This window comes from Onychostruthus taczanowskii, unplaced genomic scaffold, assembly GCF_017590055.1.
Source record: "Onychostruthus taczanowskii isolate IOZ18803 unplaced genomic scaffold, ASM1759005v1 scaffold131, whole genome shotgun sequence".
NCBI lineage: Eukaryota > Metazoa > Chordata > Aves > Passeriformes > Passeridae > Onychostruthus > Onychostruthus taczanowskii.
Window position 1 is genome coordinate 1097726 of NW_024498474.1, and position 15381 is coordinate 1113106.

The window sequence follows — 15381 nt, forward strand, 5'->3', positions numbered from 1 at the left end:
ACAAACAGAGAGGGCCCTCCCCCAGTTCCTATGAAAGGAGAGGAAATGTGTGCCCTTATTCAGAAGTTGCATCCTTTTTTTTTTTTTTTTCCTCCTTTCTCTTTTTTTTTTTTTTTAATAACTGAAATTTATGTGCATCAGCAAACTTTTGGGCATTGTTCTTCCCAAACCAAACTGTTCCTTACAGCCTCATGTTTACTGAAGCCTAAAATTAGAACTGACAGCAATTCACTGCAACAAAGTGCACTTCTTCCCCTGCCTGCATCCCATTCACGGCCTCGAAATCCAGGCATCTCTTGACACTCACGGAGACGAAAAATAGGGCAGGGCCGAGCTGGCGGGGGGAGCTGCTGCCTCCCCAGGGGAGAGCTCACCTTGGCAGCGCCGGTATTCCCGGTGTTCCGCCGGGGCCGGGGCGGGAGGGAGCTCGGTGTGCAGGGCTCGCTGGCACTCCTGCAGCAGCACGGCCACGGCGCTCTGCCCCTCCATGGCACGATGGATGGCTCGGGAGAGGACACGGGCTCCCAGTGAAAAGGGTTCCTTGGAGGCTGAGGTACCTGGCAGACAAAGGAGGGGGGAAATGATTAACTGAAGTGCCATCGGTTATGGCAAAGGCGCAAGAAGGGGGGAAAGAGAGGAAAACACTTTATCAGGAGGGTGTGGAGTCACTGCAGGCTCCCGGGGAGCATCTCTGAGCTGCGGGAGACAGGACGGGCTCGACAGTGGAGCCCTGACATCCCGAGCAGGGAGGTGACCGGCGGGGCTGTGCCAAATTCCTCTCCAGCCAGGAGGGAATGGCAGAGAGGAGCGTGCTGTGTGCACTTCCCAGAGCACGGAGACCTTCTCTTCCAGCCTGGGATGGATGCCACCCCGTGGGTGAATGTTCTCCTCCAGGTGCTCAGGACACTGCCAGTGGTGATGCAGGAAATCCATTCCCATCTGTAGCTGCTGAATGCTCAGGCAGATTTCAAACATTAAGCACAAGATAAATATTTTGGGTTTTTTTCCCTCCCCCACCGATTTGATGATGGTTTCACTCAGAAAACTGTTCCTGCAGCTTGAAGCAATACAGCCAGGAGCAGCCTCACTGGAAATATATCTAAAACTGGGAAAACACTATGGCAGTGAAGGAGGGAGTGCAAAGGACAACACACACACAGGCACAGTTTGCCCTGCTGGCTGCAAACCACTCGCATTTTTGCAGCTAAAATGTTTCCAGGCAGTTTTCCCCCCCTTTCTGCTGTGGCTCTGGGATCTCTGGGTGCTGGAGCTGGTGGCAGATAGGCCGTGCTCCCAAGGGCACTGAGCAGGAGCAAGCTGCCAGACTGAAGAGCAGAGGGCAAAAGAGAGGCACTCATGCGAAAGCAGAGAGGATCAGAGAGCTGCCGTGCAGGGGCAGGTGGAGCAGGGAGAAAGATGGGATTCAGCAGCAAAGAGCCTGGAGGCAGCAGCTAGCCCCTCAGTGGGGCTCTGACTGACTCTGCAGATGCAAATGTCACAGCAAGAAGGAATTTAAAAAGTAGCTGTGAAAGGGAGAACAAGGGAAGGAGCATGAGCACATAAGAGAAGCTGGGAGCAAGTAAGAGATCAGCCAGAGGCACGGACAGAAGCAGAAGGAAAACCTAGGAAGTGCTGTCCATCTTTTTAGCTCCAAGTAAGAGGCACCAGGGCCACTCTCTGCAGGGTTTGAGCCAGCTGAGCATGGCTGGGTGCTGATCACATCCCTGTGGATGCACCAGGAACAGAAGCCTTTTAGGGGCTCCCATCAGGAGCAAAAGGAGATGGGGCCAGAGACAGCATGGTCCATCCCCAGGGGATGGGGCTGAATTACCTGCCGCTGGCAAAGATGAATCCAAAAAAGGGGACAACGATGGGATTTGCTCACGGTGCAAGTCCACATCCCAGTTCATGAAGGTCCCCTCTCCCTAAGGATCTGTGAGGGACACATCTCTGAACCCAGGAATGACAGCCAGCAAGCAGAGCCCTCTCCTCCACCCTGCCTGGTCTAGACAAGCTGGTCCTGCTGCTGGGTATCCAGGGAAAAGAAAAGTGCAGTCACACTAACACACACCTATGCCAGCGTGGCCTGCTCTGTTAACTGCACTGACATCTGCTAATTGATTTATCTGATTAGCCAACCCTGTGGGAAGGAGCCTGCAGCCGTCCCAGGAGTACCTCCCAGGTTGGGATGAAGCATCCCTGCCATCTGGCCCGGCCTCCATTCCTTTGTGTAATTGATTTCTCAAAAATCTCATTTTCCAGGGAGCCCACTCCAGCGTCTCCCAAGCACACCTACACCTGCCCTTGGATCCGCTGTGGGAGCCTGGAAACTGCTCAGGAGCGTGCAGAAGCACGCTGGAGAAAGCCTGTGCTCAGCTGCCACCTCACAGCCTGCAAATAAATGCCCACCATTTGCTGTGAAGGTGCACTAAGGCCAGCAAAAACCGGGATATTTCCCTTTACAAAAAAACAACGTGGCTCTAGGAGCATCCAAGGGATGTGCTCCACTGCTCCGTGCTGCAGCCCAGAGCCCCAGCTCAGACCTTTAAGCCCAGCCTTGCTCGGGTCTTTGCTGCAGGCAGGAGGGCCCCGTGGCTTTGTGAGCCACACAAGCTGCCACTCTCACAAAGAGCTGCCAGGACTTAGCAGGGAAGCTCAAATTAGTGTGGAAGAGCAGCACTTGGCTTCCTTGGATTGGGAGGATTTAACTCACCGGGAAACTGCCAGGTCCCTAGCAGCCATCCACGCACGTCAGCAAGCAAGGGATTTTTTTCCTTCACGTACATTTTTTCCAAGGAATAGAATAAACAGCAAGGACACGGAGCAATAAAATAATGATTCACAGCAGCAGCCACACCGGAGCGCTGGGACCACAGGGAGAAGTGCAATAAACTGTACATTAGTGCTCAGAGGGTAAGAGAGCCTTTTGAGACCCACCACCGGGGACAATGAGTGGCATCATAAAACCAGCTTCAAATGCACCACGGAGCTCTGAGAAGCACATCAGCATCCTTTACACAGATGCCACCTCGCAAGTTGTGTTTTGTGACAGCTGTGGCCTTGAGTGACAGCTGGGAGGGGGAAATAACCAGGCACGCAGTTTTCCTGGGGAAACACAGGGGGACCTGAGCCTAAAGCCCGAGAGCAGAACAGCCAAAACTTCTGGAGGCCTTTAGAAGCCTCTCAATGGTTGCTAATCAGCTTTCCCAAAGTTCCCTTAAATCCCAACAAGTGGCACTTTAAGGAGATGGTTTTGAAGTGGTGAAAATTGCAGCATGACTCGCTGCAGAACTGCCCGGGTAAAAATGTTTCCTAAGCATGCACTTAAAAATGCTCTTTGGAAACTTGTAATAAAAACAATTTTGCATCAGATGGAGGATTTAAGCACTCCTTGGTGACAGGAAAGCTGCTACACTGATGTTTTGGGCAAAACCAGCTTTTAAAGGCTTGATGTAATCGTTAAGACACTTTAAAACAGAAATTACGAGGAAAAAAAAAATCAGTGCCATTTCTGACTGCAGCCTGGATTAAAATAACACATTGCATCAAATATGGTGGAAAAAAAAATATTACAAAGGTCTCAGGGGACGAGAAAATACATTTCTGTCGTTCCCTCTAATTGGGGCTGGGGTTCAGGACAAGAGGGATGGAGGGATGAATTGGGTGGGACACAGAGAAATGATCTCTTTAATAAGAAATGGGCCATACTGTGACATTTCAGAGCCCTTGGGCTAGAAGACCAAAAGATCTGTCAAGAGAAAGGAATTTTAAGTTCTGCCATGGGTGGAAGGAAGCCTGGGAGTCAATCTAGCCGGTTTAAGACTGCAATTAGCTCTGGAGGCTTTAAGAAAAAGAAGATGTAATTGCTGCATTCAAACTTCAAATGCAGCAAGGATAACAAGCAGTGGTTTCTCAGACAACACCATTTGGGAAATTTTCCACAGCATTATGGTCCTGAAACACAAATTAGAGATCGCCAGGCCTTTTCTCTCTGAAAATATATTATCCTAATTTTCATCTTATTCAGGGTACCCTCCAGCTCCAGGGAGACTAATGAAGAGGAGGCAAAGACCTGATGAGTTCCATGTGGAGACTACATTTATGGATTAATCCCAACAGGGAGCAAATAAACCTTATTCCCAGAGCTCTCGGTTGGGACTCCACACAATCAATCGAGGAATGGATAGTTATTTATGGCTGAGGCTGCTTTGACTTTCAAATAAACATTTTAATTATTTTAAGTGTTACGCTGGAACCAGGAATGGGAGCCCTGCTTTCATTGCTCTGCCTTGCTCTCCTGCCTGCTAATCCCAAAGCACTCTGGTCATTATGACACCGTGCAAACGATGCTGATCTTCATGCCTAAAAGGAAAAGGCAAAATCCGTGCACCAGGCAAACTAGGGAAGAGGAAGGAGGGAAAGGGAGGAGGATAAATGAAAGAACACTCTCAAGCTACACTGAGCCCAAAGAAAACGAGGTGCCCAACTCTGAAACCCTTTGGCAATCAGGTTGGCACATCCTGGTCCATCTTTGCACCCTGCTCTCCTCTGCCTGCTCCCACCAGCAATTTTAACAACCAAAGTGCTTCAGAGCGTTTCTTTTCCAGCAGCTCATTTTCCATCCAAGTAGCTGGCACTGGCAGCTTTTCCCTCCAGCCTAATTCGGTGTGCTGTGGCCTTTCCACTCTGAGATTAACCAAGCCACACTCGTTTTCAGGGAAGCTCTTTAGGCTCTTAAGAGTCCCTTGCTAAATAAAGGCAAGGGGTGAAATCATGGCACAGATCTCTCGGACTTACAGTCCCACCTTCGCTCTGTATTCTGGCATTCCACCTCCCTCTGCTTTCTGTAGGGAGACTGGAAAAACTGCAGGAGGCTGCAGGTTTTTTTTGGGAGAGCAGTGGAACATTTGGGCTGGTGTTTTTACCTGCAGCAGGTAAGGGGGAGCGTGCACACCACACAGCAGCCTCGGCTGCTCTCCCTCCCGTGGATCTGTGCAGGAGCCTTCTGGAACCCTTCCTGCCACTCCTGGTAAAAAAATAACAGGCTCAGCTTCATTTTTGGATTTGGCTGCTGGAGGGGATTAAAAAATAAAAGAGGAAAAAAAGAAAAAAAACCATTCTCTTGATAACTTAGCAAAGGTTTCAATAACTGAATTAATATCATAGTCTACAGAAGGCAAATTCAGTTTCCCTGAACATTTCAGTGCACACATGCTCATTTACCTTCCCTTGCAGAAAAGATGGTTTTAAAAAAATAAATAGATTTGCTAGGGGCTTTATTCAGTTAGCTAGCTAGTTTACTTCTCTGGATTAAAGATTAGATGTTTTCTTTCAGTAAAGCTGGCTATCCCAACTGGCTGTATTAAAATAAGGAAGAATCTCAATCAAAAAGCCTCTCCTAAGGCAAGCTTTCTTGTTAATATGCACCAACATGAAAGGGTTTCTTTTCATCCTATACAACTACAGTGTGTGTAAATTGCAGGGGGCTCATTGGCATAAATCTTGGCTGTGACCTCTGAGGTAAACTGGATTTACATTACTTTCTGACAAGAATTAAATGAAGGCCTTGTGGATATATGAACAGCCTTCTAGACTGCAACAGATGGGCATGAATGTGCTCCCTAGGCAAACTATCAGTGACATCTGTGTCCTCCAAATTCTGGTGGTCTCAGCCAATTAGCAGGCAAAAGGGGAGAAGAAAAAAAAAAAGAAAAAAAAAAAGAAGCCTGCCCCTGCACAGCTTCCCCAGGCAGAGCCGAAGCAGAAGTGCTTCTGTTTGGAAATGGGATCAGGAACAGCCTCCAGCAGCAAGGAGGAGCTTTGCTGGCTGCTGTGGTGCAGAGGTAACACTGCAGGAAAAGCTGAAGAAATTGGGTAGAAGAGATATTAATATTAACACAGGGCAAAGCCCAGCCCCACCTGAGGCTGCGTGGGGCTGGGATAATGGGCTGCCATCGTGGATTTGCACTGCTGCAGCCAGGGATGGAGATCTGTGGATCCTAAAAAGCAGAGGAGGGGTGAAAGCGAAGCCCAGTGCCTGCCACAGCTAAGGCAGGAAAAGCCCCACTCCTGATCCATACTCAAACCCCCTCTCCCTGCAGAGAACTGGAAGGGACCCATAAGCATTCCCAAATCCCCTCCAAAGGGGATTCCCATCCCCTCCTCGTGCGGATGGGCTCTGGGGAGCCACATACTCAGCAGCCACTGCACCTGCCTGCTCCAGAGCTCAGAGCCCTGTGGAAGAGCATTTCAGCTACATCAAAAAACCATCCTGGGGAGAAAAACCTTTCCAGTTTCGTTTGTCGGGAGGAGGTTTGGGATTCCTCGGTGCAGCACAGCCACAGGACAGAGCCAAAGCCACACAGGAGCTGCTCACCACACGGGGAGCTGGCCAGAGGGGCATCAGGGAGCCAAAAGCCACCTCCAGCCTAGAGCAGAGCCGTGGTTTCAGGCCAGCTGGAGCAGAGGAGTGCCCCAGCTCCTTCCCTGCATCCCAGTTTTGAATGGAGCAGGAGCAGGCAGGACCTCTGGCTAAGAGCAGGGCACGGAACAAAAGCACCTGTTGTTTTAGCCTGGTCATGACTTTTCAGAGAGGCCACTTGGGTGCTTGTTTCCCCCTCATCACTGCTGTCCCAAGTGCTACTAGGGGATGTAGAAAAGAAAAAAAAAAAAAAAAAAAAAAGGAATAATTGAGGGGCAGATCAATAAATTAAAAAGTTCTGAAAAAAAAAAAAAAGAGAAAAAGGCATAATGAATTTGGTACAGCACATATTTTTAGATCAAAGATGCCTTTGAAGTGACAAACCCTTAATCCATAAACTACTGAAGCACTTCCTTTCTCTGCCAAACTACTTGTTGTCAAATAAAATGGAAGTTAAGGAAATTATCTTTATCTGAAAATGGCCAAAAGAAGCCATCACCTAATGACAGCCTTGTCAAAATGACAATTGGGGAAATTGTTAGGAAGGGGAGGCCTGACGACTGGAGGAATAAGCTGGCTGTTTGCTCTAATCTGGTCAGGCAGGCCCCACACAATTCCAGTCAGCTTGCTGTGTGAAACAGCTAAGTCTTTGTCAGCCCGGGCAGGGGCTGGAAAGATTTCTCTTTCATGAATATGTATCACCCCCCTCCCCGGCTACAGGAAAAAAAAAAAAAAACCTAAACCTTCCAAACAGCAAAATAAAATAAAATGAAAAAAACCCCAACAAATCCCAGAACTACAAAATCCTGAGATATGGAGCCACAGGGATGGAAAAAGCGAGTAAGGAATGAGAGTGCACGTTTTGGAAGTGCAGCCAGAAGGAGCCTCCTCCCAAAGGCTTTCTTTGCACTTTTATGCCCCAGCAGGCTGGGATGAGGCACTTCAAGTGCACAAAGAGAAGGGCCCATCGGGGTATTTAATGTCCATCACTTTTGGGTTTAGATCTGGCCTCGGTGGCACCAAACCCCACAGCACGGAGCTCACAGGAATTCCTTGTGCCAGGAGGGAATCACCCCCAGCAGGTCTGAACACTGCCAAGGGCAGGCACGGAGGCAGCTTTGGATCAGGGGCAGAAATTCCCAAATTTCATCCCACTGAAATGGTTTTTCTGAGAGGTGCCCACGACGTCTGTAAATGAAACCCTTCACAACACGTGGAACTGAAACTGCTGAAACTCCTGCAAACCCAAAAATGGTGTTTAAAGCAATGGGTGGGCAGATGGGAAGAGAACACAGGATCAAACAAAGCCCATGCCTGCTGCAGAAAACCCAAATGAAGATATTTTAAGCTGTGGTGGGTTTTGTCTCTGTTGGAGAACTACGACATCACCAAAGCACAAAAATCAATGTCTGAAAAGTTACCTTCGAGTGCTTGCTGCCATCTTTGTAACTTTGCCTGTAAAACTACAAGCCAGATCTTGATTTATTGCAGGGAGCTTGTGGTGATATCATAAACTTCAGTTTTTCTGGAAATAAGGAGCAGAATATGCATGTTTGGCTGCCAGCAGAGACATCAAGACACAGCGCTCAGTTTTGAGGTTCCCAATATTATGCAATGTTTGCTGTAGAAATTTCCATCCCATTAGCATATCCTACTCTACACGAAATCCAGCAATGAATGCTGTCCCTGATCTGAGGCTAATCCTCTTTAAAGAGCTACAGGCTATATTACATGTGGCCACAGCCACGGTTCTGCCAGGGCTGGATCACTTTGAAGCCTATTGAACAGTGTTCCCTTGTGAGGCCATACACACAGAGCCATAAAGGGATGCTCCCCGTGCTCTGAAATCCTGCTGGCTCCATCTCCAGGAGTTCCTCTCAGGGACAGAGCAGAGTGCCAGGCAAAGGGCTGCAGACAAGGAAGAGACACCAGGCTGCACTCACCACCCCTCACTGCCAATTTATGTGCCCACAGTAATAAAAATCCTTTTTTTTCCTAAACCTCAACAGCAGCTGCCCCCCAAGGGAGGGCTTCCAGAACAACCAAAGGTGAAGGAGAACCAGCTTCCCTGAGTAGGAAGGAAGCTGTTTGAGTAATTTGGGAGGCAGACATATCTGTCTTGGAAGGGAAAAGAGAGAGATGGTCGTGGATGTACCTGTGAGGCTGCTGGGTGCCCCTGAGTGCTGTAAACTGAGATAATGGAACTGTGTTTTTATTGTGGAATCTCCAACACCTTCCCATCTTTTCCCTTAAAGGGAAAAAAAAAATTACAAACCAATAAAAAAGTCACTATATTCTCTGGCCCTGCTACATATCAGCAAAATACAGCTTATATTATCTTTAATTGTTCAAAATTGCTTTCTTTGTTCAACGAAGGGAGCTGGACTCTGCTCAGCCTTCACTGTGCACATAAAATTTTCTCTGTCTGAATGGTGTCAAACCAGAGAAGGAGAGTGGATTCAGCCTCCACACTAAAATGTGGGGCCTGGTGAAGGCAATGTTCATCCTCCTCGCTATCAAAATAGCCACAAAAATTATTTTTTCCTTTGCAGCAGAGGGAGAAAGGGTCCAGAGAAAAAACAAACACAAAGTGGAGGGAGCAGCAGAGGGAATAGGAAAAATAATCAGGAGGATGGTGAGAGGGAAGAACAGCAGAGAGCAGGAGGGAAAGGAAAATGGAAGAGAAACTGAGAGGGAAGAGAAAGGGAGAAGCCAGCCAGGCTCTAAAGGAGGACCAAGGGCAGATCCTGATGTAGAAGGAAAAAGAGAACTTGGAAAGTGACACGAACAAAGTTCATCTTGTCAGGAGCACTTCTCAGCAGTCAAGGTGAATATTCCTCATCAGTTTATTCAGGTCAGATGAGAAGAAAGGAGGAAGAGCTCTTTTTCCTGAGTAAACAAGGATCAAAGAAGGAAATAAACAGAGGGAATTGTGCCCTCTCTTCCTCATTTGGAAGATCTCCTCTCTGCTTAGGGAGCTGCTCTTGGCACTGGGAGCTAAAACTTCAGGGAACACACATCCTCTCCTCCCTCTCACAGTGACATCCAGTGGAATACAGTGGGATATCCCTGGAGGACACCTGCCTTTGGGAAGGGCCTGTCTCTTTTCTCTTTGAACACGAGGCACTCGGCTGCTGCACAGTAGCAAGAACTCATTGCAGAGCCTCACTACAGGTTGTTGCACACTCCATTAGGCCTTTCCCGACTCCTGGAAGTTATCACTGCCATTACCTTACAAGCACCTCGACAACTCTTGCGCTACCAAAACTAAATTTACGACTAAAAACGAAAAAACAAAGAAAAAGGAAAGAAACCCCACCGCCAATCCAACAACTAATAAGCACTAAACGTAAAAAATTCCCAAAAACAAAGCTTGTCTTCCCGTGTCTGGTCACACATTGCCATCTACTGGCTCCCACTCCTGTGCTCCCAATTCCTGCTGATTCAGCAGGGCGAGGATAATTCCATCGTGTAAATTTAAACAGCAGAGACAAGGAGAAAGTTTCAGACTGGTCTGGAAAGGCTTTTATGCCATAAGAGAGACAGAAGTATAAAGGGCATTTTTCCCAAGTGTCCAAGAAATGTCGCCACAGCATTCCCAACTCACAAGCACTCCCACAGACGATTAAGAGACTACACTTGTATAACTCTTCTGACCTACCATGAACATGCCAGAAAGAGAAAGAAACACATTTCCCCTCACTGTTTCCTAAGCCAGTTAGGACTGACAGCAACATAAAAGTTCCTGGTGTTTTCCCATTTCCCAGATTCACCTATGGATTTGGCTCTGGAATTAGAGGAATCACTTCTCAGAAGAACAACGCACCGTCACAGCCACGGCAAAACCACCTCGGTCTTCCAGCCAGAAAACCACTAAATTAGCCCAAACACCACATTTATCTGCAGTTTCGCTTTCCACTGAAGAAATTTCAACTAAAAGAAGAAGTCATCGTCACACTGGAATGATCTCTACTACAGAACAGAAAAATTTTAGCAGGAAGATCACCCAAAAACCCCACAGGCACAGAGTGCCTGTATATTTTTTTTTTTTTCCCCTCATAAAGGGCAAACCTGGAGCTGTTTTCCTGAAGCTGGCAGCGTTTCAATTGACTAGAAACTTATTGAAGAGAGAAGCTGTAAATCCAGTTCCTGCCCTCCCCTGTACAAAATCACACAGAGCTGTACTTAAACCATAAAACAATAAAGGAATATGAAGCTAATTCGACATTACACAATCCTAGGGGAAAAAAGGGAAAGGTCCTTACATACCTCAATAGACACAAGTATCAAAATAATCCCGTCAGAAAAGTTGTCTGATGACCTGGGACTCGGCTGTTTCTGGAAAACAAAGGGCTGACGGGAATTATAACCATCGACAGATGCAACAAACAGCAGGGTTGCGCAATTCTGGCTTTTCCAGAAGGCAACAAACTATTTAATTTTTCTTCTGTGCGAGCACACAGGCCCAGCGCTGCCTGCTGTAAAAAATGCCTTCACCTGTGGGAGAAAGTGGGAACAATCTCTTTTCCTTCTCTGCTTTTCAGCACAACTTCCTGCAAGACAAGGGAAAATAAAAAGAAAGATAAGTGAGGGAAAGTTTTCAGATCAGTTCAGACCATGGCTGTTTGCCAAAGGAGGCGCAATGAACCTCAACTGCGGTTGCTTAAAGCAAACAACCAAACATTTTAAAACAATCAACTTAAGAACACTATCAGGTCAAGTGCTATGCTTATACAGCGCTTCCCAAAGCGTTTTACTCCTCAAAGCGTTCATTCGGGTGGGTAAAACCGGAATTATTTTATCTGACAGCTGAGCCCGTGGACTTGCGATCCCTGCCGCGGCTCTGAACACATGCTCAGAGACCCCGAACAGTCCCGTGGCTACTCCTTTAGAGTCATCCACTGCAGTGAATAATTTAACTCTTATTTTCTTTTTTTTTTTCCCCTTTATTTTTAAAGACGCCCTACTTCCGGCCCCGCGGTGCCCTCAGCGCTTCCCGCCCCAGCTCCTCCCGCCTCCCGCTCCTCCCGCCTCAGCGCTGCCCGCCGGCTCCCTCACGAGTTACCGGCACTGAGGAGCCGCTGGAGCCCCGCTCCCGGCAGGTGAGGAGGCGGCGGGGCCGGGCGGCCGTGAGGGGAAGGAAGCGGGCGGGATAGATCGGCGGGCATGTCGCCGGGCATTTCCCATGGGGTCGGTCCGGGAGGTCCCGGGAGGTGGCACCGAGCCTGCTCCGGGAGCCCGTATTCTTAGGGCTTCCCGCTGTTCTGCTGCCTCTGGAAGTGGGGGTGATGACACTCGCTGTCCCCTAGGAGAGGATGATGAGGTGAGGCCACGGTGGAGGTGCGGACAGCAGCGGGGCAGTGTCTGCCTTGGGGCTGAGGGAGAAATCTGCAGGAAGTTTTGTTCCTCTTGGCCAATGCACTCCGGTAAGTAGAAACTCCTTTAGCGTTTATGTGAAGGAATGTTCAGTATGCTCGACCTCGGTGAGCCTTTGAGGCAGCCGTGAGGGGATCGTGGGTCTGTGGGAGCTGCCGAGAGCCGGGTTCATCAGGGGGTGCTGCCGAAGCAATGGGTGGCTGTTCTTTTTTTAATTAATTCATGTAGCCACCTGTAAAACTCAGTAATTTGCACTAAAGTCGTGAGGCACAGAAGTGTCTCTGAAGCGCTCAGTGGTTTTCCCCTTCACCAAGGATTGCCTCGTGTAATATCCCCTTAGTGGCGCTCAGTGGTTTTCCCCTTCACCAAAGATTGCCTCATGTAATATCCCCTTAGTGGTGCAAAACAAGGAAGGGCAGAGCGGGACACGGGGCCCTCCTGTCCCACAGAGCTGCTTCCAGTGTCCCAGAGAGAGCTGGGGAATCTTCGAGGGAGGGATTGAGAATGGTGCCACCACAGCTTGTGGCTCACAGATGGCAGAGGAGCAACCTGCTCTCAGGGCGTCTGTCTGTGTTCCTGCCAAAAGCACAGATGATGTTTCCTAGCTTGTTTTAAAGGGAGCTCTGCTGGAAGTTCTGTGTTTCAGTAACCAAGCCGAGGTTGCTGAGCTGCTGTGCCAGGACTGCGGCTGGTTTTGTGTTAAAGGTGCAAAGGAAGCAGCTTTGAGGTTTCACAGGGAAAGCGATGCACTGATACACCGCCACGCACTGTGCGTGGTGTTTGGGTGCAGTGTGTAAAAACCACAAGTCAACTCCATCATCACAAAACACAATCATCGCTTCATTGCAGTGGTGATTCAGCTGCTCATAAAGCTCTGAATGGAGCTGGTGAGCTCCAGAGCTGTGTGAGACACGCTGGGAACTTACTGCAATCTGCGTGTGGAAACATCTGCACTGTGTGATACCACTTAAATGGCTGCTCACATGTTTCTCTGGTGAGTAACTGGGAACTCATTCGCTGGTTTCTGCTTTCAGATAGCAAGACTTTCCTTTTCAAGGCTCACTTTTGGTGCGGGAGGACACTGGCCTTGCATTTAGAGAACCACATGGCAGTCTTTCCTGAGCTGTCTCAGGTTTTATTCGGATGCACTGCAGTCGCTCAGGCTTTGGAACAGAATTTGTTTCATGAGTATGTGATCTCTGTGAAGAACTTTAAAAAACATCACAAAACTACCAAACCCAAGAAAAGTCATTTCTTTTAGCACTTCTGCAGCAGCAGAGAGCTGGGATTTTCCAGCAGACAGTGGGGAAATAGCCAGAGCTGGTGACAATTCCTCTTTTAGGTCTCGCTGACGGCCCAACTTTTTACATTCACTTTTCATGCTGTCCCAGCAGTCACTTTCTAAACACTTTTTCCCTGCAAGAGGTCAGTTCGGACAGCCAAGGAATGCTTTATAAATATTTGATTTACCACTGCCTGCAGACAGACTGTTGGTAAAGATCTCTTGATACCTGAGAGCAGAGCACACAGGCCCAGCCAGTACTGCCTCACCCCATTTTAAATCTACCCAGCAAATCTTAGTGCTAAATATTTCCTGCAAAGATAAATCTGCCTGTGAGACCCTCACGAAGAGCTTGCTGGCAGCACTGGTGACTCGTGGCTGCTGAGCTCCCACTCCTGTGCTTCCAGGTACCTGGAAGTTCCGTGCAGTCAGTGGAGAGCGCAGGAAGCGTTTCGGCGCCGCGCCAAAACCGATTTGCCGCGTTCCGCAGCCGCTCCGTGCCGTCATTTTGCCGCCCCCTGCTCCCGAGGGCTCCTCTCGTCATGAGCTCCTTCGAGGAGGCCGAAACGGAGGAGACAGTGACGTGCCTCCACCTGACCTTCTACCACCCCGGCCAGGCCGAGAAGATGATGTTCCGCTGCCTGGATTTCTGCCGGCGCCAGCGGGTCCGGGCGGACGACGCGGCCAAGTTCGGCCGGGATTCCAGCCTCTGCCACTACAGCCTGGTGGACACGCGCGTCTCCCGCCTCCAGTTCTCCCTGCAGTTCTACAGGAAGCTCCACACCTCCGAGTACGGCTTCGAGATCAAGAACTTGAGCAAGAAAACGAAGCTGACCGTCAACCAAACGGAGCTGGGCTACTTAAACAAGGTCGACCTGCCCTGGAAGTGCATCATCTGCTTCGGGGACTACCAGATCCTGGCAGAGATTCAAGAAGGGGAGGCCGTGGATTATTTTGAGACCCACTTGCACTTGGCTGAAGCACCCATCTTACAAGAAAGGTGCCTGCCATCCCTGCAGCCTATCCCCGAGAACGGCATTGCTCCTTCCTTTCCTCTTTGCCAAGGAAAAAGCCCCACAGAGATTGATGAGAACGAGCTGTACTAGCGGGGAGAAGGAGGCTGGCTCAGCTTTTGTAGCCTCCAACGCACAGGGCCCTCACCTCAGCCCAGTGCTCTTGGCTGTGCACATCAGTCTTCCTTGCTTGGTGTTTCCAGCACAGGCGTTCCAGAGCGCTGCTCCACAGGAATGGCTTCCCGCCACTGCCTTCACGGAGATGCCCAGGAAGGTGTGGGAGATGAGCGGTCCCTGGAATCCACGGAGTCCCAGAACCGTGGCCACGTGCCGTGGAGGGATGTTTAACAGGCATTAATACAGTGGGGGTTTTGGTCCCAGCCAAGGGGTGACACAACGTCTCGTTGCATGTTCTACTTTGTGCTCTGCTTTGCACACCAAATTCCAAACAGTATTTTTTTGTGAGCCTAGGTTGTAACTTCACAGATTTTGCAACTTAGAAACACTTTGTCCTCTTAAGTTTATGTTTTTATTAGCTTCAAAGCAAGGTTTCTGTTTTATTTTTACTAATTTAATTAACTTTTTTTTTTTGCAAGTTAACTACTTTTGCTTGTGATGTAGACAAACATGTAGCATCAATGATCATGGTCTATAGAAATCCACATTAATTTTGCAATAAATACATTTTGTTCCCTAGTAAGGGTTTGCTCTATTTTATAGCTGCACTCTAAAATAATTTTTGGAGAATAAAATTATTTCCAGGACCATCAAGATAAGAGACTGTCACTGGCACTATTCCAGGCTTTCCAAAAATGCCATTGCTCCAAGGTAAGAATTTACTTAATTACTTTCAGGAAGTTTTCTACCCCTCCTCCTCTACCCAAACCTCTCTAATAATTTTCCTGTCTTTTAAGTATTTCTCAGGTTGTTTCAGTCAGGTTTTTCTTTGTCAGGGGCTCAGCTTTTCATGGGCATTTGGCTTTTTTTATTTTGTCAAGTATTTTAGCTTGCTTGAAAGACACACTGGGGAAGGATAGGAGTTACCCATTTTATCACCCCTAAATATTAGGATGCATTTCAGCATTAATCATTCCAAGAAAACCATAATTATGACTGAGGGGAGGAACAGCTGAGATTAAGGCAACCAACCACAAGTGAGAGAAAGCCATGGGAGAGGCAATGAAACTCAAACACAGGCTTATGAAGGATTTGTCTGTTCATCTCCTCTGTGACAAAATTACTTTGTTGCCATGTTTTCCACTCTTGGAAGCAGGCTCTGGTTTCCAAAC

The 15381-nt window shown here is 48.5% G+C and overlaps 2 protein-coding genes across 6 annotated transcripts in view; one reads left to right on the forward strand and one right to left on the reverse strand.

Annotated features, from left to right (window-relative positions):
• Positions 1–11178, reverse strand: part of ALPK1 (alpha kinase 1) — a 30554-nt gene extending 19376 nt beyond the window's left edge. Inside the window, exons 1-3 of one of the 3 annotated variants that reach the window (XM_041396835.1) lie at positions 10691–11178; positions 4926–5026; positions 375–557 (exon numbers count right to left, since the gene is read on the reverse strand). In XM_041396835.1, coding sequence (XP_041252769.1) covers positions 375–489 — 115 coding nt within the window. In that variant the 5' untranslated portion in view covers positions 490–557; positions 4926–5026; positions 10691–11178. Of the gene's footprint in view, positions 1–374; positions 558–4925; positions 5027–7842; positions 7881–10690 lie in introns of those variants that run through there. The other 2 variants (XM_041396833.1, XM_041396834.1) reach the window with 2 other exon arrangements.
• A 324-nt stretch (positions 11179–11502) lies between these two features.
• On the forward strand, positions 11503–15078 carry TIFA (TRAF interacting protein with forkhead associated domain). Of its 3 annotated transcripts, XM_041396838.1 has the most exons (4): positions 11503–11523; positions 11731–11847; positions 12647–12791; positions 13487–15078. In XM_041396838.1, the coding sequence occupies exon 4, from the start codon at positions 13622–13624 to the stop codon at positions 14183–14185; it is 564 nt and encodes a 187-aa protein (XP_041252772.1). In that variant the 5' UTR covers positions 11503–11523; positions 11731–11847; positions 12647–12791; positions 13487–13621; the 3' UTR covers positions 14186–15078. The 3 variants fall into 3 exon arrangements, with proteins under 3 accessions (XP_041252772.1, XP_041252770.1, XP_041252771.1); XM_041396836.1 differs by lacking the exons at positions 11503–11523; positions 12647–12791 and having other exon boundaries at positions 11732–11847; positions 12832–15078; XM_041396837.1 differs by lacking the exons at positions 11503–11523; positions 12647–12791 and having other exon boundaries at positions 11735–11847.
• Positions 15079–15381: the final 303 nt, after the last annotated feature.